This window comes from Manacus vitellinus, unplaced genomic scaffold (assembly GCF_001715985.3).
Source record: "Manacus vitellinus isolate BGI_N305 unplaced genomic scaffold, ASM171598v3 scaffold_12_pilon, whole genome shotgun sequence".
Lineage (NCBI taxonomy): Eukaryota > Metazoa > Chordata > Aves > Passeriformes > Pipridae > Manacus > Manacus vitellinus.
In genome coordinates, this window is record NW_021938949.1 from 6020583 (window position 1) to 6041292 (window position 20710).

General features: G+C 53.2%; 1 protein-coding gene across 1 annotated transcript; it reads left to right on the forward strand.

Moving 5' to 3' along the window:
• Positions 1–724: 724 nt before the first annotated feature.
• On the forward strand, positions 725–20251 carry MAP2K3 (mitogen-activated protein kinase kinase 3). The gene is made up of 13 exons (XM_029957918.1): positions 725–960; positions 5523–5555; positions 5930–5999; positions 7800–7848; positions 10786–10899; positions 11380–11499; positions 11970–12086; positions 12251–12302; positions 13101–13228; positions 13863–13940; positions 16074–16213; positions 16931–16976; positions 17440–20251. The coding sequence occupies exons 1-13, from the start codon at positions 945–947 to the stop codon at positions 17521–17523; spliced, it is 1047 nt and encodes a 348-aa protein (XP_029813778.1). The 5' UTR covers positions 725–944; the 3' UTR covers positions 17524–20251.
• The last annotated feature ends 459 nt before the right edge of the window (positions 20252–20710 follow it).

Here is a 20710-nt window from a genome sequence, read left to right on the forward strand (position 1 = left end):
AGGAATGACAGCTCTGGCTTCTGCTGGGCTGGTTCTAAGGAAAAGGGGAAGAGCAGCGACACTTTGCCACAGCTTTTCTTGCACGTGTTTGCAGAGAAAGGAATGCTTTTATTCCCCCACTCTCCCCTGCTATTTCCCACCCAAATCCATGCAGCGGTTTATATTTTGCCACCAGAGATGCCGTCTCGGTTGTCACCCTGGAATAGCTGCTAAGCCCCGTGCCGGTATTGTCATGGAACAATATTTCTACTATTTGTTGTGGTAATAGTTGTTAGTGGCAGAGCAATTAACGTGTCACCTGCAGCACAACGAAATGTGACCTCTTTCCATCCCGGCACCCCCTCTGGTGCCCAAGCCAGCGAGCGTGGGCTCTGCTCTGCTCTGCTCTGCTGGCTGGTGCCAGGGCTGTCCCGGGGCAAGGGTCGCTCTGGTGGGATGCCTGGGCCTGCAGGCTGGGTTTGAGTGACTCAGTTTGTCAGAAGAAAACGTGTCCCACCGGGATGCACTGTGGCAACCCAGCGCTTCAGTGGCTCCCGGAGCTGGAGCTGGCTCCCCACCAGTTTCCTGTTGACGTCACCTGCTATTTCACTGCTGCAGTTTTTACAACTGTTGAGCTTTCAAGGGTAATCGGAGCCGAGTCCGGCCAACCTCGGCAGCTGCCGATGAGGGAACGCGGCTCTACCTTCCCTGGCTCCCCCCAATTGCTTCCACTGCTGCTCCCAGCCTTGGGGACCGCCGGGAGCTGGGGACAGCGGGCAAGGGGAGCTGCGTGAAGCCAGCGAGTGCTTGGGGCCATGCATTCCCACTGAAAAGAATCATCAGTGCTTGCAAGAAGTGCTGTGTGCTGGATCCTGCGGGGAATTTTTTCCCCTCCCTCCGCCAGTCCGCCCCCATCCCTCTCTTCTGCCAGGCGTGCCAGCGCTGCTCTTCATTTCTGGGAAACCATGGACAAGAAGCAAGGTAGATGTTGCAATTTCCAAAACACGTGGTGGGGGAGAGCAGAGGGCTGGTTTTGGTGCTAAAAGAGGCTGTGTAACTTTTTGGGGTCAATCCATGCGGTTTTGTTGCTTTCTCCTTGCTTGGGCGGGGGGCCGGAGTTTGCAGCTGGGGATCTATTTTTAAAGCACTGGAAGCTTGCATGTTTTGTGTGGGATTAAAACTCTGGTGTCTTAATTGTAGAAAAAAAGTATAAAATAAATACAAATCTAGCATGTCTGAAGGAAAATATGCAGAGGGTGAAGCTGGCTCCTGGCTCCGGTTTGAGCTGCATTCCTGGGACGCAGGGTTTTCCAGAGGCTCTTGCATGCTTGTCCCGTACTAAAAAGCCTGTTGCATGGGAAAAGTGGGTGCCCATGACCCCGGCAGTCAGGAGCTCTGATTCAGCACAGGCTGACAGGTTGTTTTAGGGCTGCAAGGGGCTTTTTCTGCAGCGTGATTTTTTCCTTCTCCTTGCTGGCAGTTTTTGCAGAAGTGAGGAGCGCGGGGCGGCGATGACCCGCCTGAGCCCCTCTGCAGCGGGACCTCGGCGGGCTGATGAGTGATGGCTTTCAGCAGGTTGAGAGCCCTTTTTCCACTTCCACAGGCAGCTTTTTCCACTCTCAACAGTGGAAAATAGCACAAAGTGTGCCTGTGAGGAGCTGGCTCTCATGACCAAGCACCCAAATTCCCCTCTCTGCTTTGCACCCTGCCTCAAATGTCTTTATTCTTTTTTTTTTTTTTCTCTTGATGCTTTTTGGTTCCAGCTCTTTCTTTGCAGCAGGGCAGGGATCCACCCTCCAGCCTTCTGCCTTATCCATGGCATTTGACTCTCCTCCTCGGATCGAGGAGAACCGGGATGCATCCCAAACATTTCCCCCAGCACTAACAAAGCGGTGCAGCTCTCAGAGCAGCCTCCGACTTCACCTGGGGCTGCAACCAGAGCCCCGGGGAGGCAGCAAAGAGGTTTAATTTCAAAGGTCGACTCAGGCAAATAGTTTTATTTGCAGTTCTTTAGATTGTCCTGCTCCTTTCTCTCCGCCCACGCCAGCGGAGTGGGAAGGATAAACCTCCCGGGGAGAGGTGCAACTTAATAGGGCTGAAGTTGGTGGTGGCAAAGATGAGGATTCCGGTGTAGAATTAAGCAGTTCCAGGAAGTGTCTGTGGGGGTTCTTGACTGGTGGAGGTTATAGCATGAGAAAAAAAATTGGTAGGCTTTTTTTTTTTTTCTCTCTCTTTAGGAGGAAATGGTTCCTTTCTTAGCATAAAGGATGCAGTTAGTGCCTGCAGCATCACGTGGGTTGCAATTTCGTCTGCACCAGGAACTTCTGTCAGCTAATTTTCCTCTGCCCTGAGTGCAGGGTGCTGTGCCGTGTGTGTCCACAGCCAGCAGCCTCTTCCACTGCCCAGAGCAGTGCCCTGCCATCCCATGGGCTCTGGGCTGGCAGCAGAGTCCTGGGGCTTGCAGGGATAACTGTGACATGTCCTCCTGCTGGAGGGATCTTCTGAGAGGAGCCGTGCTCTGTGCTTGCAGACACCCCTCTTGTAAGAACCTTGGGAAACTGGAGTGTTCCCAGGGTTTTCAGGTGTCCTAAGCAGTTGTGCACATTCTAGCAATTCCTCCTGCTCTGACCCTGCTGGGATCCCAAATGTGAGAGAGACAGTGCTGGGCGAGCCTCGCCGGTGGGAAGGAGCTGACAGCAGCTGCCTGCGGGGGCTAAAAGCAAATGCTGCCCTGGGACTGAAGAGCTTGAATTGCAGGGTCATGTCATGCCCATCCCGCTGCCTTTCTGCTTCTCCTTTTTTTCCTTTTTATCCTTTTTTTTTTTTCCTTCCCTCCACTCTCGTTCACCCAAACAGGGCATGGGCTTTCCCTGAGGGGGCTGTAGAGGCACTAGTGCTGCAAGCAGTGGAAGAAGCTTCAGCAAGAAGGAGTTCAGGCCAGGCTGCAGGGGCTGGAAATCTCATGACAAATTTTGGGAGAGCCGTAACAGGCAAATCCAATCTCTGCCTCAGCTCCCTGGCTGCAGGGCAGCATCCAGGGTGACTTTATTCCTGCAGGCATGGGCTGAGCTGGGTTTTCCGCCAACGTAGGTGGCCCTGGCAGAGCCTGGGAGTGGTGGTGGAATACCTCCAGTTTAATCAGTGGTTTTTCAGGTTGGAGCTAGGGAGTACTTTTTGGGGCTAGGCTGGATGGGGTGGGAAGGAGGTGGTCACTGATGCCAGTGGTACAGTAATGGGAAGGCAAGGATAGTAGTTTGGGGGCACAGGGAAACGGGCTGATGTGCAGGGCCCCTGTTGGAGGAGAGTTCATGGCAATGCACAGAGGCACTGAATGACTCTCCTGTACAGAGCAGGGGGTTTGGGACAGGGATTCTCCATGCCCCTTGCTGCCCCTCTAACCCATGTTGCACATCGTCCTGCCTGCGAGCTTGGGCTCCAGCAAACAGTGCTCCCAGCTCCCTCCTCCTGCAGACGGGGCTGAGGAAGGGCTGACTGAGGAAGGGCTGACGCCTGCAGGCCGCCTGGCTCCAGGAGCCCCTGGACCCTGGTCCTGCCCCGTGAGTCACCCGCGGCCGCGATGCCAGGGGAGCCGGCGGCACAGAAGGCGCTTTGTGCAGGGTTACTATGGCAATTGGGGAGAGGGAGAGCAAACAGATGGAGCAAAATCCCAGCCGGGAGGGGGGGTATTTCGGGGCTTCGTGTGGAGGTCTGGCTGGTAACTGCTGGGGGGCTGCGTGTGAAGCAGGAACCAGTCTGAGTTTTGGAGCAGGTCATGGGGGAGGAGCGCTCAGTGCAAGGGTCCCGCTCAGCACCGAGCTAAATGCATCCCTTGGGATGGAATGTGTGCCCACAGTGAGCTCCCCAACTTGCCTCGGTGCAGAAGGAGTCTGGGGACCCCAGTTCTTAGGGTCCGTGCATGGCCTCCCACGGTGAGTAGTGAGAGGCTGGCTGTGGGAAGGGGAGGCATTTCCAAACCCACAGACAACACTTGTCCTTTGGCTCCGTTTTGCGTTTGCTCCCGTCGTTGCTCAGCTGGGTGTTTTGCAAAGTGCCATCAGTGGGTGTGTGGGGCTGTTCATAGTGCCCCCTCCAGCCCTGCTGGGTGGGCGATGGGCAGGGGACACTTTGCAGGCTCACAAATTAGAAGCTGTGATTGTCGTGGCATGGTTGGGTTTCCAGAGGTGGTTTCCATCCAAGAGGGGTCGGTTTGGGGTGGAGTGACTTGCTGGCTGCTTTCATGGAGCTGGAAGTTCACATCACTCACAGGAATCGTGCTGGTCCCAGGCCTTACAGGCTGACTCTGATGAAGGAAAAATGGCAGATAAAATGTGGGTATAGACAGATCCATGCTGATTCCCTCAGCAGGGAGGGATGCTGCTGGTCCTGCAGTTGGGACCTTTGCAGTATGTTGCAGACCAGCTCTGATCTGCAGACTCAGTGAGGTTTGCATCTGGGGAAGGACAGGACTGGAAAAGTGAGCTCCAGGCACCTGTTTTATCTTGGAGATGGCAGGGGACAGGGATGGGGGCTGTCAGTGCTGGGAACATGTTGGACATGTGTTGTCCTCCTGTCTTGCTGCAGCTGCAGGAGCTCTCACGTGGTGCTATGTCTCCTGCTGAAATTCCAGCTCCTTGCCTCTCCCCTCCTTTGCCTGGCAGCCTTTGGAGTGCTGGACTTTGTCCATATGCCTGCTCCTGGGAGCCAGGCAGGTAGGAGCTGTCTTGAAGGGCTATCCAAGGCCACTCTGAGCCATCTGCTCCCATCCTAGTGCCTGGAGCACACCTTGATATTCCTGCTTTTTAATGCATATTCCAGGTCTGTGCAGCCACAAGCACCTTCAGCTGCAAAGTGCAGCTGCCCCTTTGTCTTGCCTGGGAGGATCAAGACCTTGATGCTCTCAGCTGCAGCACTTCAGCCCCTTGGGGTCTGGTTATTTTCTCAATGTGCAGGGGTAGAATGCAAGTGTCTGGCCTGTCTTGGCCCTGGCTGAGCCTTGTTTCCCTCTGCAGCAGTGGATGTTATCTCAGCAGTGTTGGGAGTTGAGAGGAGTGGGAAGAGAGAATCTTCTTGCCAGTCACTCCTGGTGCCTTGTCTGGAGGGTCTCGGCCTCTGCAAGCCTGGGTTTGTGGTGGGTCCACTACTGGCTGACAGTCAGTTCCTGTCTGTTTTTAGCCTGTTTTCCCTTAGTCTGTGTAGGGTGTCCCCACTCCTTCTGGGACTAACCCCTTGGTTTTGCTGAAGGTCTGGTGGTCATTGCCTTCCATGCCTGATCCCACCCGGGTTCTTTCCAGGAGGGCCTGGCTGGGGGTTGGGGGACAAGGAACCTCTGGACAGGGAGCATTTTCGGGAACCTTGCACATCCCTAATGGCATGGGGACCTCTTGTGGCTGGAGAAACGGGGATGGGGCCAGGTTTGGCTGGGCTCCTGAAGCCCAGCTGCCTCCCTCTCCTGGGGCCCTGCATGGGCCATGAGGGATATGCGGCTGCTGCCCCGCTGGGCTGGAGTGTGAAGGCTGAACTGGTGTCTCCTTTCTCTCTTTCAGGTTCCAAAGGATCCTTGGAGCCACACAAACCAGGTAAGTGCCTGGCAGAAATCACAGCTTTAACCTGGAAAAAGGTTTAAATCTCCAAAGAGAGGGCCATGAAGGGTAAAGAGCACTTTTGGGATACAGTGCTTGGCTGCAAGACCTGGAAAATGGTCTCTGTCAGTGCACCCCTGGATATTTGTGCAGGCAAATCCTTGACAGTGACATTGAGACCCACTTGTGCTTCTGGCTCTTGCCTGAAATTTTGGGCAAAGGGTCATGAGCACTGTGATCTTGTCACTTTGCTCACTGTGGTGAGGGGGTCCAAACCCTGCATTCCCTGCCTGGTGGCTGTAGGGAGCAGGATGCTCGAAGGGGAAAAAAAGCAAAGATCCAGTTGCTCATTTGTGTATCTTCTCTTCCAGTGAAAGGCAGGAAGAAACCAGATCTGAGGATAACATGTGTCCCCATCAAACAGCCCGTTGCCAACACAACGTAAGTGTCTCTGCTGCCTAAAGATGTTCTCCAGAGCTGGATTTGGCACTTTCTCAAGAGGAATGGCCTGTGAAGATTTCACAAAACCAGCACAGTTATTCTTTTCTCTTAAGCTCTGGCTCGTGAGTGATGAGAAGGAATTGCACACCTATGCACACATGTGTGCAGGCACATGCACAACTCGTGTCTCTCTGGGAGGTGCCTGTTTTGATTTGAAATGGTTGAAAGGCTTGGAGACAGCAGGGAAGCTCTCCTTAATCTTTCTGCCATGGCTGTGCCAATGCCAAAGGGCAGAGGTGTGGTGGAGAGAGCGAATCTGCCCAAGGGAAGAAGAGGGGAAGGTTTTTAGCGCAGGGGAAGAGAAGAGGTGGTGACAGCTGGACCATGGCACGAGTAGGGGGGCGAGGATTGGGGAATGCTTTGCATGGCATGAGTATCGGGGTTAGTTTGGGTTGTTTGCAGCTCCTTGCCCTGGCGTGAGGAGGACACAGACATCTTACACGGTTGTGCTGCTTGGTGCTGGTGCCCAGCAGTATCTCAGGGCACTGGAATTTCTCCCTGCCCTGTTTGCTTCGTGCTGCTGATGCTTGTTGTGCCATGGGGGAGAGCCCAGGGCAGCAGCGCTTGGTTTGACAAAGAGCAGACAGCTAAAATTCCTCCTCCATGGTGCTCTTCCAAAACACTTCAGGCTGTGTCTCCACTGCTGAGCCTTGTTTGTTCCTGTTCTAGAGAACTCTCCCAGCTCCAGGAGAGCAGTGAAATCCCAGAAAGGGAAATATCGCTGCTGAAAACCCCAGGTAGAGAGGGCAGATCAGCTGGAGGGGGAGGCAGGGGAACTCCCCCTTTAATTAAGGCTGTGCAGCCTCGCATGTAACAGCCACCTCCTTCCCCCACGGGCACATCTGTCTCCGCTCCTGCCAGTGATTGAATTTCCCCTGGAGAAGGCCTCACGTTGGAGTCTGCAGGGCGTTTGCATGCCCAGGGGCTGGTGCAAGCTGTCCACGACTCCTTTTCTCTGTGCTTTTCAAGCTGCAGTGCAAATATTTGCGCAGTGCAAGGCTTTTGCTTCAAGCCTGAAGTACTTCCTTGAAGCTGGAGGTTGCTTTGTGCTCTGATGGGAATTGAGAGTTGGGCAATCTCTGCTCTTAGAAGGTCCCAGGGGATGGGGGCAGCAGAGAAGTGAAGCAAGAGGGACAGCACTCCTAGGATGGCTCTAAAAGTACCGTGCTGCCCGCAATGGCAAATGGGCAGCAATGAGGAAAGAAGCCATAAAGGGTGACTTTCGCCTGCCTGGTGTTGTGCAAAGCGTGACACCAAAGTACTGCCTGCCCTGCCTGCCTGGAACAGGCAGCGAGTGCACACAAATGACTCACGGGTGAGGAATTACCTGTTGCTCCCTGGTGTGTGTTTCGGGCTACGTGGCTGTCCTGTTACGACACCTGCCTGTCAAAACATGACAGCCGAGCTGCTCTGCCACAGAAACGGGCGGTCTCGGTTCCTCAGGCTTGTCTCCTGAGCAGGGATGGTTTTGTAGCCTGTTGCTTTGATGTGCCTGTCTCACCTGGCTGACTCCCCGGGGTTCTGGCTGCCTGTGTGCAGTGAGTGCCTCGTGGGTGTGAGCTGAGGTGTTACTGGCACGATTAAAGCCTTTGTGAGCGTTTGGAGGGGGCTGGTTTGAACCCACGACAAGGCACGGGGGAAAGCAGCAGCTGAAAGTGCTCGAAGGAATGTGAAACCTGGCTCTGGCCAAGAGGGTTAGTGAAGCTGGGTTCTCTCCTGACTCTCTCTCTTTTCTTGCAGGCCCCCAAGGAACTTGGACTCCAGGACGTTCATTACCATCGGAGATAAAGTACGTGTCAGTGGGGTTTTCTTTTTTACTTGCTTCCAGTGTTGTTTGCCCTGTGCATAAAAGGCTCTGTGGATCGTGCCTGACACCCTGTCAGGTCAGGTCTTGAGATTCCAGAGCACCCTGTGAGGTGGATGGTGCCCTTCTGGTGCAGCTTTGCAGGGATAAGACATCCCACAGCAGGACCTCTTCTCTGTGGAGTGATGGGGTGTCTGTGTGTATTTAGAGCAGTGACTGCTGGGGAGCTGAATGGGTCACCCTACCTGCAGGATGGCTTGTCCCTGAGCCCGTGCACTTGCTGACTGGTCTCTCTTGCCTGTGGGCAGTGCCATCAGAGGCCAGGTGGGCAGTTTGTCCATAGTGGGAGATCACAGCGGTCCCTTGACAGTCCCACCACCCACTGAATGGGTGGAGAGAAGTTGTGCATGCCTCATCCCTGGAAGTGTCCAAGGCCAGGTTGGACAGGGCTTGGAGCAATGTGGTCTAGTGGAAGATGTCCCTGCCCATGGCAGAGGGGTTGGAACTGGATGACTTTTAAGGTCCCTTCCAATCTAAACCATTCTGTGATGACCCAGCCCATCTGCCCTAAATCAGGGTGGCCTCACCATGCCCACAGACTGCCCCAAACAAAGTTCCTGTGTCCCACATACCCACAGGTCTGTGCTTCTCCCTGAGGCCCAGGAGAAGCTGGGCACAAAGCTTCTCTCCATCTCTCCAAAGCCTTTCCTAGTGACCTAATGAAAAACACTGCTAGAAATAGCCACTGTCTCTCTTTTATTTCATTCTCTTGTTATGGGCTCTCCTGGGGCTGCAGAAGCTGTTTGCAAGTGAGCTAAAAATACTCTGCATGGGATCAGCCCTACATCCAGTCCCTTCCAGGCTGGGAGATGGCTTGGCTGGTGGGATCTGGGTCCCTTGGCCCCAGTGCAAGGTTTTAGGGTTAGGGGAGAGGAGGGGAAGCTTTGGCTGCATCCAGGGAATGATTCTGCTGCCCATGCTGTTTTCTGGCCATTGTGTCATGCATATTAATAGCTTGGGGAGAGATGCTCTCTGTGACAGCCTGGACATGGTGTGTGCAAGGGGACAGTGCTGCAGCTTAGGGAAAACTCGCTGGAGTCACTTCCTTGCCTGCTCCAGTGTTTGCAGGAAGGGTCTGGTCCTGATGTTTTGGAGTGACATGGTGGAGAAGAGGACCTGGGCAGAAGGGCAGCTTTAGGCCATGGGGATGGATGATGACCTCGGGTCCATCAGATCTGTGCAGGCCATGCCGTGCATCCCATTGTCCTGGGAGGGAAGCGCTGGCTCCGTTGTTGCAATCCATCACCTCTTGTTTCAGGGCAGGGCAATGCTGGTTCCTGGAGTGTGCTGGGAACCGCCAACTTCTGGGGAAGCCTTAGGGCAAATGCCAGGAAAAGCACAACACAATAACCTGGAACAACTGCAGAACACGTGTCCAGAAAAGCACCACCAGACCCTTCCTGGAGGCCCCCGCAGGCACTGTGAGCCTGCCCTGCTCCTCTGCCAGCTGCCCGGGGCGGGAGGGCAGACATGTCCCCCTTAACCCTGCTCTCCTTGTTTCAGGATCCACTGTCCTGCCCAGGAAAGGGCCGGCACCTTCCTGTGCTGGGCAGTGCATAGCTCAGTGCTGAGCTCAGGCACAGCCCTCCCTTGCTCCTGCCTCGCCAGCCACATCTGGCTCGATCGGCAGAGCCGGGACTGGCGGGAAGGTCCCTTGGAGCTGGTGGCTGCTGGCTGTGCTGTGGCCAGTGCCGAGGGGAGTTTGCTGGCCAGGAGCCCGGCAGCCACATGTCCCAGCTTGGCTCCTCAGCACCAGAGGCTGTTTCCTCTCTCCCTGCTCTGGGCGTAGCTCGCAGGCACAGCATCCGGCGCTGTGCCGTGCTTGTTTCCCACCCTCGCTGCCTTTGTGGCTACTGGGGCAATTTGGCATCCTGGTATTATTTTTGTTCCCTGAGACCGGAGGAAAACTGGAGGCTGGATAAAGCCTGGCTAAAAGGAGGCCTGTGACTTATGAGGAGCGATGAACACAGCATCTAAAAATAGCCTGTGTCTCACTCGGTTCGTGCCCTGCCCAGCAGAGCCAGCAATTACAGGGGAACGTGTCTTTAGGGAAACTTGTTTGTGGGTTGTGCAGGAGCTTGCTGGCACCCTGATGTGTTGGGCATTCACTGGGATGAGCACTGGCTGTGGGTTTTTTCCAGTTTTAAGCAAGACTTACTGTAGTTGTGCTTGCCTGAGCTCCATCATTGGTGCTAACTCATGTTTTACCTTGCTTTCTGGTGGTGGGAGAAAGTATCAAAAGCAGGTAAAACCCGTTGAAACTCCCCAATAATGAGGAGTTTAGTCACTGTGTGCAGCATTCCATCTGACAGAGGCTTTGCCCAGGTGTTGTTAGACATACAGGTGTATTTGTGACCAATGATTTTTGGGATGTGTGGACAGGTGAGGAATCCCAGCTGCACACAGGGATTTGGAGCTGTGGTGGAGACTCCTGACTGCTGCCCATGTTGGCCCAGGAGCTGTTAAAATCCTGCAAGTAGTTCAGCAGCCGCAGAAATACCCTTGTGTGGGTAATCCTGAGCAGGCAGAGAGGCACCAAAGGTTGGTGCCCTTTCCAGTGGCAGTGTGCCCTGGCATAAGGGATGAAAGTCCTTGATCTCCAGCTGCAGAGGGGGAATTAAATGAGCCCTGATGAGTATGGGGGTGAGAGGGTTTGGGCTCTGATTCAACAGAGCCAAAAATACACCCATGTTCTCTAAGTGTGGTGCCTCTGGTACATACAGGAGCGGGTGGAGTCCTGTAGGTACCGTTGTTTGGAAATGCTCTGTATGAGTGAGCTGAAAGTGTGGGATCTCTGCTGATGTCCTTGTTAAGTGTGCTCGTACCTGATTTTATTTTTTTTTTCTCTCTCTCTCTCTAAAGAACTTTGAAGTGGAGGCTGATGACCTGGTGGCCATTTCAGAGCTGGGCCGTGGTGCCTATGGCGTGGTGGAGAAAGTGCGGCACGCGCAGAGCGGCACCATCATGGCTGTGAAGGTGAGGACAGCTGCCTTCTGAGGGGATGGAGATCAGGATGTGCAGCTCCAAGGGAGCAGAGAAACTGCTGAGCTTCACTGGTTGTGGCAAAATGGGGACAGGCTTACCGGGGTTTGGCAGCCTCTGGTGTTCCTGGTGTGGTTTGTCTGGTGACAGGTCTGTGCTGATACCAGCTGTGGGGCACTGTGGGGTTGATATCAGGCTTTGAAATCCAGGCTTGGTGCCTGCAGTGCAAGGTTTGGATGTCAGAGTGCCTGTCCTGGCTGCTGGCCTGGTCCTGCATCCGCTGCAGAGCTTGCCAAGGGTTTGGCATTCATTAAGGTTCTGTCTGGCAGAGGGAATCTGGACATCTCCTGGGTGCTACTGGCTGCAAAATAAGCATCAAATGCTTGCCCTGAACTGCAGATCTGTGAGTCAGACTGAGGAATGATGGTGTTATCACACCTACACCAAACCCTTGTTTTCTTATATTTGTCTCAGAGGATTCGAGCCACTGTGAACACTCAGGAGCAGAAGAGGTTACTGATGGACTTGGATATCTCCATGAGGACAGTTGACTGTTTCTACACAGTCACCTTCTACGGAGCCCTCTTCCGTGAGGTACTGAGCTGGTGGATGCCTGGGGGGCACCTGGGGCTGTGATTGTGCTGAAGGCATCAGACTGTGCCAAAACACCTCTGTGCTCTTCAGCCCAGCAGGGCTGTTCGAGGTGCTGCCATGGCTCAATGTCAAAGGATTCCCTTCTTCGGGCAGCGTTGACCTGAGCTCATTCCTCACTTCCATGGCAGATGCCTGAGCATGTTGTCCACAGTCTGGACTGACTTTGGGGCAGACCCTCAAAGGGAGGCCACCACAGGTAGCTTTGGTGGCACCTGGACATCTGTCCCCATTGCTGTCTAGTGCAGAGCCCATGTGCTGATGGTGTGGCCAGCGGCAGCTGCACAGCAGGGACTTTGGTTTGCCCTGTGTGAAAAGGGCAGTGTCCCTTTGTCCATCCATCCCCACCACTCTCTTCAGCTCCCACAGACTTCCAGGGAATTCCCTCTCAGCTGCTTTCTCTCCATCTGCAGGGCGATGTGTGGATCTGCATGGAACTCATGGACACCTCCCTAGATAAATTTTACAAGAAAGTACTGGAGAAGAAGAAAACCATCCCTGAAGACATTTTGGGGAAAATGGCTGTGTCTGTGAGTGCCTCTCGTGTTCTTATGTGGGTTTGTGCATCCCTTGAGCCGGTTGCAGGGCTCTGTTGAGGCCTGTGGTGTGTTTGCAGTGGGAAGCTGGTGCTGTGTGTGACTAATGAATGGTGCTGTGTGTGACTAATGAATGCCTTTTCACTGTTTGTCCCCAGATTGTACGAGCTCTGGAGCACCTGCACAGTAAACTCTCTGTAATCCATAGAGGTAAGTGCTGGATGGGGTTAGTAGGATGTGGCTGGAGATCTAACCTTGAAATAAGCTATGGGAAGATTCCTTTCCAGGAGATAGGTGGTGTGTCCATCTGGGATGCCTAAAGTGGGGTGTGCTGATACTTATTAGGACCGTGGTGGATAGATCTAGATGCCCAAGACTTGTTCCTGAGATGCATCTCTCAAGCCTCTGCTTGCAGGATGTCATTCTCTTCCTCCTTTCCAGATGAAGGGTTGAATGTAATAACTGAATTCCTCACTACATTTTTATAGGCTTCTCTCTCTCTGGGAGTACCGAGGTGCCTTGGAGGCACAAAATCCCCACCTCCTCCTGGCTGGGTAGTTATAGCAAGGTGAGGGCTGAAAGAGACCTTCTAAAATCACAGATGGTAATTATAACACCCAGGTCCTGCTGTTCATCCTGGTATATAGACCCTTGTGTAGCTGTGAACAGATCATGACATGCATGGGACAAACTGTCCTGAGAATTTGGTAGAATGGGGCTTTTAAGGCTGTGCTGGGCACATAAATCATTCCTAAGGAGCTGGGGATTACCTCCTCCATGTTGAATTTCAGTCTTTTTAGAGAAGAGGTTTATTCTTCCTGGAGGACATGGTTATAGTTTACCTGTGAACAACTTTTATTAAATAAAACTGGTGGGGTTTTGCCTCGCTTCCCCTGTGTTAGAGCTGGTCTGATTCCCCTCCTAGGTCAGCAGGGAGTTGTCCATCTTGTCTCAGACTCTGCAGTACCCCTGCAAAGACCCAATTTGCCCTCTTGCATTTTCTCTTAGACGTGAAGCCTTCCAACGTGCTGATCAACAAGGAGGGACACGTGAAAATGTGCGACTTTGGGATCAGTGGCTACTTGGTGGACTCGGTTGCAAAGACCATGGATGCTGGGTGCAAACCTTACATGGCTGTAAGTGCAATCCTGTGCAGCCTTCAGCCTTGACTCGAAGAGGCTGCTGCTTAGAAATCAGTCTTGGTTCACCTCCATCCTGAGATGAAAAGCACTTGAGAGTGCTCTGCTCTCCCTGACTCAGCAGAGCACTCCAAGGATGGGATTACCCTCCCTGTAAGCCCTGCTCTGCATGTTAATCCCTCAGTGGGCTCTTCCTCTGCCACCTTCCATTTGCAGAAGGATAAAAGACTGGCTGGTGGTGGTCGTGGTGGCTGAAAGGGCTGCTCCTTGTTGGATAGAAAATGCTGAGGCTTTCCTTGGCAGGATTGTTTCATTTCATCCTCAAGTCAGTATGAATTTCCCTTTGCCATCTGTGGCATCCATGTGGGTAGTGTGTGCTCCTGGGGCAGGATTGTGCTGCAGGGGTAGTACAAGTCTCACTCTCCTGAGAAGAGGGAGAGTTGATATGAGTTGTGTGGAGCTGGACATGTCTTCCATCAGTGCCACATTTAACCTCAGACCCTGCTTCCGTGGGGATGTGTGCCAGGGAAATCCACCCAACCTGTATTTTGGAGCCAGAGATTTGCTCTGCGGGGTTTGCACTTGGGGAAGATGAGATGGAGTTGTAACATCTTCCATTTTGCTCTTACAGCCAGAAAGAATAAACCCAGAGCTCAACCAGAAGGGCTACAACGTGAAGTCAGATGTCTGGAGCCTTGGGATCACAATGGTAACACCAAGGGCTGGGACCTGCCCCTGCAGCCCTGGGGTTGGGATGGGGTTTGGGCTGGTGGGGCTGTACCCCTGCTGTGAGCAGTGGCAGCTGGGTGGGGACACACCAAACAGGGCTAAATCTGAGTGTGATAGCTCAGGACTCGAGATTAAACACTCAGAGCACTGGGTGGGAGGCTGCCCTGTGCACACAGGGTACCTCACCCCAGGGCAGGTAGCTCAGAGCTGGGGTCTGCTGCCAGTGTTGCCACCACTGCTGTGGCTCTTTCCAAGTCAACTGGCAAACTTGGCAAAATCATCCATCTTCTGTCCTGCTCTACCTTCTTGCTTCTTCCTGATGGATTCTGGGGTGTTATTCCCAAGTGGTTCCCTTGTACCCCTCTGCCTGGTTCCACAAAGTTACTTGTGTACAATGCCAGCTCTGAAAAGCTCCACTTAGCTCTGAGCTGTGTGGATGTGGGGTCAGGCTCCCAGGGGACAATATATGGATGACCGTGGGCTTAGTTGGGCATCCAAAAGTCTACCTTTTAAGGGCTTTGCATTTCCCTGTGTGCTGGCTGGAGAGGTGGTCAGTGGAGCAGGGTTTGCTGTAGCTGGGGCACAGCCTTCCTGCTTCACCCCTCTCCCACATGACCAGAGCCTTGCAGGGGGATCAGGATGAGCTCTGCTGCAGTGAGAGCTGCTGTGTGTGGGGTTTGCAGCAAATCCTGCCGGTGGGGTAGCTCAGAACAGCCAAGAGGAAGGGGAAATACTTTCAGTTCCAAAATCACAGCTGCTCAGAATGGTTTATCCACCTCCTGCAAGAAATGGATCTTGCAGAAGGCAGCTGAGATCCTCTGGCGCCAGAGGACAAAGGAAATCCCAGCTGTTGGCTCGAAGGGATGCTGCCCGAGGAACAGGGCTCTTGCTTTCCAGGAGACTGTCTCTCTCTTTGTGGGTAGATTGTTTTCAGGAATTTTTCCTGTGCCCTCTTAGCCAGGGCCTTTTGTTTTGGGTGCTGCATCCCTGTGCTGCAGAGATCTCTTGGCAAATATTCCCTCTTCCCCAGCCAGTCTTGTCCAGAGTGCCAAAGCCAAGCCCCTCTCCTTGGTGTCCCCTTGCCAGTGCAGAGCTGGGCTGGAAATATAATCAGCTGCAGGAAGCTGTGGGATGGGAGACTGTTAACGATGGAATATCCAAACCTTTCCAAAGCTGGAAGGGAGAGGGGACCTTGCTGAAAGCCAGCCAGGCTGCAGCTGAGTTGGAACCCTGACCTGTTTGATTCCCTCTCATGTCTTCCTTCTGGGTTGGCTTCCTATAGTTTTTGGTTTGTTTTTTTTTTAATATTGTTTCTGAAGGAATTAGATTGATTTCAGACTGGACAGGTTTTGGGCCATTGAGTTGCAGGGCTAGTCCAGGCCTTCACTGGAAGGTGTCTTCTCTCAGTTTTCCAGCAGCAGGAGCTGAGCTCCCCTGACCTGAGCCAGAGGCAGGTGAGGGCATCAGGCTCTTCCCTGCTCTGTCCTTTCAGGTTTGTTATTCCTCCCATCCTGTCTCACCCTACCAGGCAGGTCTGGAGGTTCTGTTTCCCCTTTTGAGATGGGAACTGATCTTGGCATGAAGAGAACTGCCCAAGAGATGTGATGGGCTATTTCCTGCTTGAATGGTTGTGGAGCAGAGGTGACTCGTAGGAAGGACCCAATAATCGAGGTGGTTTTGGCAAAGATCATGATAAATGATGTTCTAACACTTCGTTTTTCTTGGGTTTGTGGATTTTTTGTGTGTTTAGCTCATACAGTACTAGCCTGAGGCCCAGAGGCTGCCTCAGGGCCAGCAAAGCACTTTGGATGCCAAGTGCAGAAAATGTGTGCTGTGATTATCTTTTTAAATAATCCCATTTTACATATCTGTGGTGGCTTCCTGTAAATGCATTAATATGCTGAGCCAACCTCAAAAGGAAGTATTTTTGGCCTCTTGAGTCTTTTTATTTTAAAAAAAAAGAAAAAAGGGAAGAAAAAAGTGGTATGACCCAAATTGAAAATGGTTTGTAAGGAAAGAGGGTTTGCCTTTGACTCTGAGCTGGCTGAGGCAGGTGGGCTGTGCGGGGTTGTGCTTGTCCCGGTGTCTCAGGTTTCCCTGTCTCCATCCTCAGATTGAACTGGCCATTCTCCGCTTCCCGTATGAGTCCTGGGGGACCCCTTTCCAGCAGCTCAAGCAGGTGGTGGAGGAGCCCTCTCCCCAGCTGCCTGCTGACCGCTTCTCCAAGGAGTTCGTGGACTTCACGGCGCAGTGGTGAGTCCCCAGCAGGGACTGGTGGCTTCTCCCAGCCTGGCTGGTGAGGAGCCTTGATCCATAGGGGTTGGAGTGAAGCACGGGGCTGGGTTTGACATCCTTTTGGAACCTCTTTTTCCCCACCTTGCCATACCAGGGCTGGTGCTTGGCATGGCAGGAAGTGCTGCCCAAACTGGTTTTGCTCTCAGCCTGACTCACCGGGGCTGGCTGGAAGGCACAGACGTTTCCCTTCCCCTTTTGCTGTTGCTGCAGCTGAAATTTTGGTGTTTTCTGGCCAAGTGGCAATGAAACCAGAACAAACCCCTGGCAGCCTCTGGGTGAAAGCTGGTTTGTGGTTTTGTGGGAAGCTGTTCCCCTCAGGGTGTCCCCTGCTCCCTGTGTGCTGCTTGGAGGTGCCAGGCAGTGGTGAGCCCCCCCTGTGGTGGTGGGGGGAAACCACCTCTCCTCCCCAGTTGTTCTGGTACATGTGGGGCAGGCTGAAGAGCTGCTTGGCTTGTGCTTTTCATGGCAAAACACTGAGTTGTCCTTTCCCAGTTACCTGCCTGGCTGCTCTGCTGGTGGTTCAAACCTGCTCAGCCAAGGAGGGAGAGGGGATGGGTGCAGCCCACAAGAAACATGTCATGTTGGTTGGGAAGGGGAGATCCCCTGTGACAGACCATGTGCAGCAAAAGAAGAAGATCCTACAGCCTTTCTTTCCCATTGTTTTTTTTCTTCCAGCTTAAGGAAGAACCCAGCTGAGCGAATGAACTATTTAGAACTTATGGTAAGTGTGGAGCTGTTTCTGCTGGTCTTTATTCCAAAGCATTTCGAAAGTCAAATCAATGGTCCAGCAGGTTCTAGGGAAATGGGACAACAGGATGAGTGGGTGATTTTTTCATGCATAGAATGGGATGGGTGTAGCATGTCTAAGGTGGAAGGGTGTGTTGATTTCATGGGTGTTAAGGTCAGGGTTTATTAGGTGTTATCTCCCTCTGTCCTGTCTGTTCTTGGAGAGTTTAGACCTCAAAGTGGGATAGTACAGCTGCCAAGATGGGGCGTCCCGCTGGGGTTGAACCTAGAAATGCCAAAGTTCATCTTTGAGCTGAAGGATGTTGTCCATGGGAACCTGGGGAGGAGGTTGGTGCCCACCCCCAGCACCTCCCCAGCTGTGTGACATCCCCCGGGGTCTGCGCTGGGCTTGTCTGTCCTTGGGCGTCAGCTGATGTTGTCTTTGGTCTCGTTGGCAGGAACACCCATTCTTTACCTTGCATGACACCAAAGAGACTGACATGGCCTCCTTTGTGACAGAGATCCTGGGGGAAGACTCCTAACTCCCAACAGGAGCACAGCCCCCGGCTTCCTGCAGCCCCTCCGTCCCGGCTCCCCCGCAGAAGAGCGAACGAGGACTCGAGTTGATGGTGGTTTGCACACATTGCACCTCCCCAGCCTCCCCAGCATGGGGGCACCTCTGGCCCCATCTGGCCTTGCAATCTCTTTTTCTCTTTGCCTTGTGAAATCCCCCAGGATGAGCCTTTTGAAGCCAACACCTTTCCAGCTAAGCCGTGGGGACAGAAGGCTCAGGAGCTCCCTGCTGATGCCAGCATATCCCTCCCGGGGACAGGACTGTGCCCGTGGTCCCTGAGCAGGCAGAGGATGCCAGAGGGCATCTCCCCTCCCCAGCAGCCTGTGCACAGTGCAGGGGGTTGTGTTTCTTTGCTGCCTGGGGAAGGCAGAGAGAAGCAATGCTGCTGTGCTTGCACCACTCCTGCCTGCCCAAAGTCCCTTCCTTGGAGTCTGGTCTCGCTCGCCTTCCTTTTGTGCCTGGCTCTTTGTTCCCAGGACCTACACAGCCTTTTAAGGGGCTGTGGGACTCCCTGGGTGTGCTGCTTTTCACACCAGAGGCTGTTTTGATGCCTGGCTCTACACCTTAATGACCCTTTGAGGCAGCATCAAGTCAGGCATCCCCCTCCCTCAATTGATTTGCTGCTCCCTTGTGGGGGGAGAAAAAGGGCATTTTTTCATGAGCCCACCTTGGCACACGCTGCAGCCCACGCTGTTCCCACTCCTGCCCACGGGACTTCATCCAGCACTCCCTTCCCTTGTGGGCACAAGGTGATGGAGAGACAGCAGGTCCTTGGTGCTGCCTGTCTCCCTCCAGCCCTTGGCTCGGAGGAGACATCCCTGCCCTGGGCATCACCTTCCACAGCCCTGGCTGCCACCACCTCCCCTGGCTCCTGGAGAAGACGCTGCTCCATCTCCCTTCCAACCTGGAGCTGATGTAAGACCCTCGCACTGTGACACCCACTTGTTTTGGAGGCTGAACTCACACTCCTCGTGTCCCAAACTGCCTCCAACCCCTCCAGCTGCCCAGGTGTCAGTGGGAGCCAAACCCCAGTGACTCGCCCGGGGCTGCCGCCAGTTGTACATTTGATGTCTATATATAATGGACTTTGTAACATGTTTCCTAGTTTTAATCTAACTTGCTATAGATTAAAGCCCTTCTGTGTGGGAGGAGGGAGGAGCAGTTCCTTCTCTCCTGACAAATCCACTGTGAAAACCTGATGTGTTTCCCCACGCTCCCAGCCCGAAGGAGCCACGGGAGCAAGGAGGGATTTCTGGCTTCTACTGTACATGATCACAGATAAATGCACCAGCTGTGGATTTTGGTGGGGTTTTTTTTTAATAATTGAGTTTTTCAGAAGGATTTTTTTTCTTTTCTAATATATATTTGTGTGTGTGTATGTGTGCGCTATATATATATTATATATATTTTTAAATCAATGATGAATGTGTGAATATCTGTGTGGCCAGCAGATTTGGTGGAATGGATAACATTTTTCTGGCTGCATTTGGGCAGGTGGGGAAGGGGTCACTAGAAAACACCCTGTCCTAAGATTTTTTCTTTTTTTCTTTTTTTTTTTTAAGAAAGACATCTATTTTTTAACTGAATCTTTTAAAAACGTTAATCCTGAAATTCAAGCCCTGGAGGTCTGGATTTCAGGGTGCATTTCCAGCGTTCAGGGTCTCCCCTCCAATGAAGGATTATGTCCCCTTAAATTCATTGCTCCCACCTCCTGCAACCCAGGGTTTGAAGTGGCACTGGGGACCCTCTGCCTGGGAACTGGGGTGCTCCACACCATCTATCCCTGCCAGCTGCTCCCAGGAAAGCTGCTTTGGGGCAGATGGTTTTCAGTCCTTCATGTCCCCATGCTGGGGCACCAGGCAGCAGCTCTTTTCCCCCCGTCATCCCTCTGATCCCCTTCCCTGAGTCAACAAACCCTGAGAAAACCAGCCCAGGTGGAGCTGCACAAACCCTGTTCAGCTTTGGTTCAATCCTGACCCCCAGCCCACCTGGATGGAAAATAAGGAAGTGATTGATGTTCATGTCTCCCTCCTCCTCATCCTGCTCTGCAAACCACCCGATGCTCACCTGTACCCGCTCGGTTTGAAGGCTTTGCTGCTGAGATGTACAATTGTATTTTTTTTTTCATAGTTGGTTACTTTGGATTACTTTTTGTTTTGATGTTGAGCTTTTATTTTTTTTCCCCCTTCCTTCCTTGTTTTGACCCCTCTCACCCTTCCTTTATCTTACCCCTTTTTTTGGTGCTTTGGGAAATGGTGGGGGTTTTTGCATGTCTTTTTTTTTTTTTCTCCCCCTGCATTTCTCTTCCTGGAGAAAGTCCTGATTTCTGTATTTTGGGAAAAGGGAGCACCTGCCCTTTCAAACAGGGGGGAGATGCCTCTGGGGTGAGCTTGGGGCCCTGTGGATGAAATGAGGCATTGCCAAAGAGGCAAACATCACCTCTGAGTGCCATCTGCTCTGCTTCATTTGACAGGGATCTAACCTGTCCTAATCCCATATCCCTCTTCACCTCTGCACTTCCCTGTCCTGTGTTGTTCCCTCTGCCCTGGCAGTTCCCTGTGGGGGAATCAGCTTGGCTTTAAGGTGGGTGAGGATTTTTGCTTTCATCAGAAGCCCCACTCCCCTTGTACTTCTGGGAATGGTCTGTACCCCTCAACTCCAGTCCTTGTTTTCAATAAAATTCATCCTCAAGCCTGCTTCTTGGCACCTCTTGTTACTTTTTGAGCATCAGCCTTGGGCTGTTCAGGCTCCTGAGCAGCCTGAGGATGTTGGGGGTGGGAGCTTGGCCGGGGGTCCTGATTTGGGAGTTGTACAAGCTGGGACCCCTAGATCCCAGGATTCCCAGAACAGCCCCCAAGGGATTCAGGGGTGGCAGCCTGGGGAGGGATCCTGCTACCCTTGTACTTTCTCTTCTTGTTGTGGGGTGATGCTGGTCCCAATCTGGGGGTTGTTCAACCCGGGACCCCCCAAAGCCTCATCCCAGGAGTGATACCCCCCCCTGAGCATCCTATTCCGGGAGTGCTGCCAGGGGATACCCGGGGCCCTGCTCCCTCCGCGCCGGGCTGGGAAGGAGGGTGGGAGGGGGCCGGGGAGTGGGTTCCTGAACAGGACAGTGGGGGAGAACTCCAGGGTGGGGGTCTCAGGGCAGCACGCGC

Excerpts from the sequence above, each read along its gene's own strand:
- MAP2K3 (XM_029957918.1), top strand. Across the intron at positions 7,849-10,785 it reads TCATTACCATCGGAGATAAA|AACTTTGAAGTGGAGGCTGA; the intron begins GTACGTGTCAGT and ends CTCTCTCTAAAG. Across the intron at positions 12,303-13,100 it reads ACTCTCTGTAATCCATAGAG|ACGTGAAGCCTTCCAACGTG; the intron begins GTAAGTGCTGGA and ends ATTTTCTCTTAG.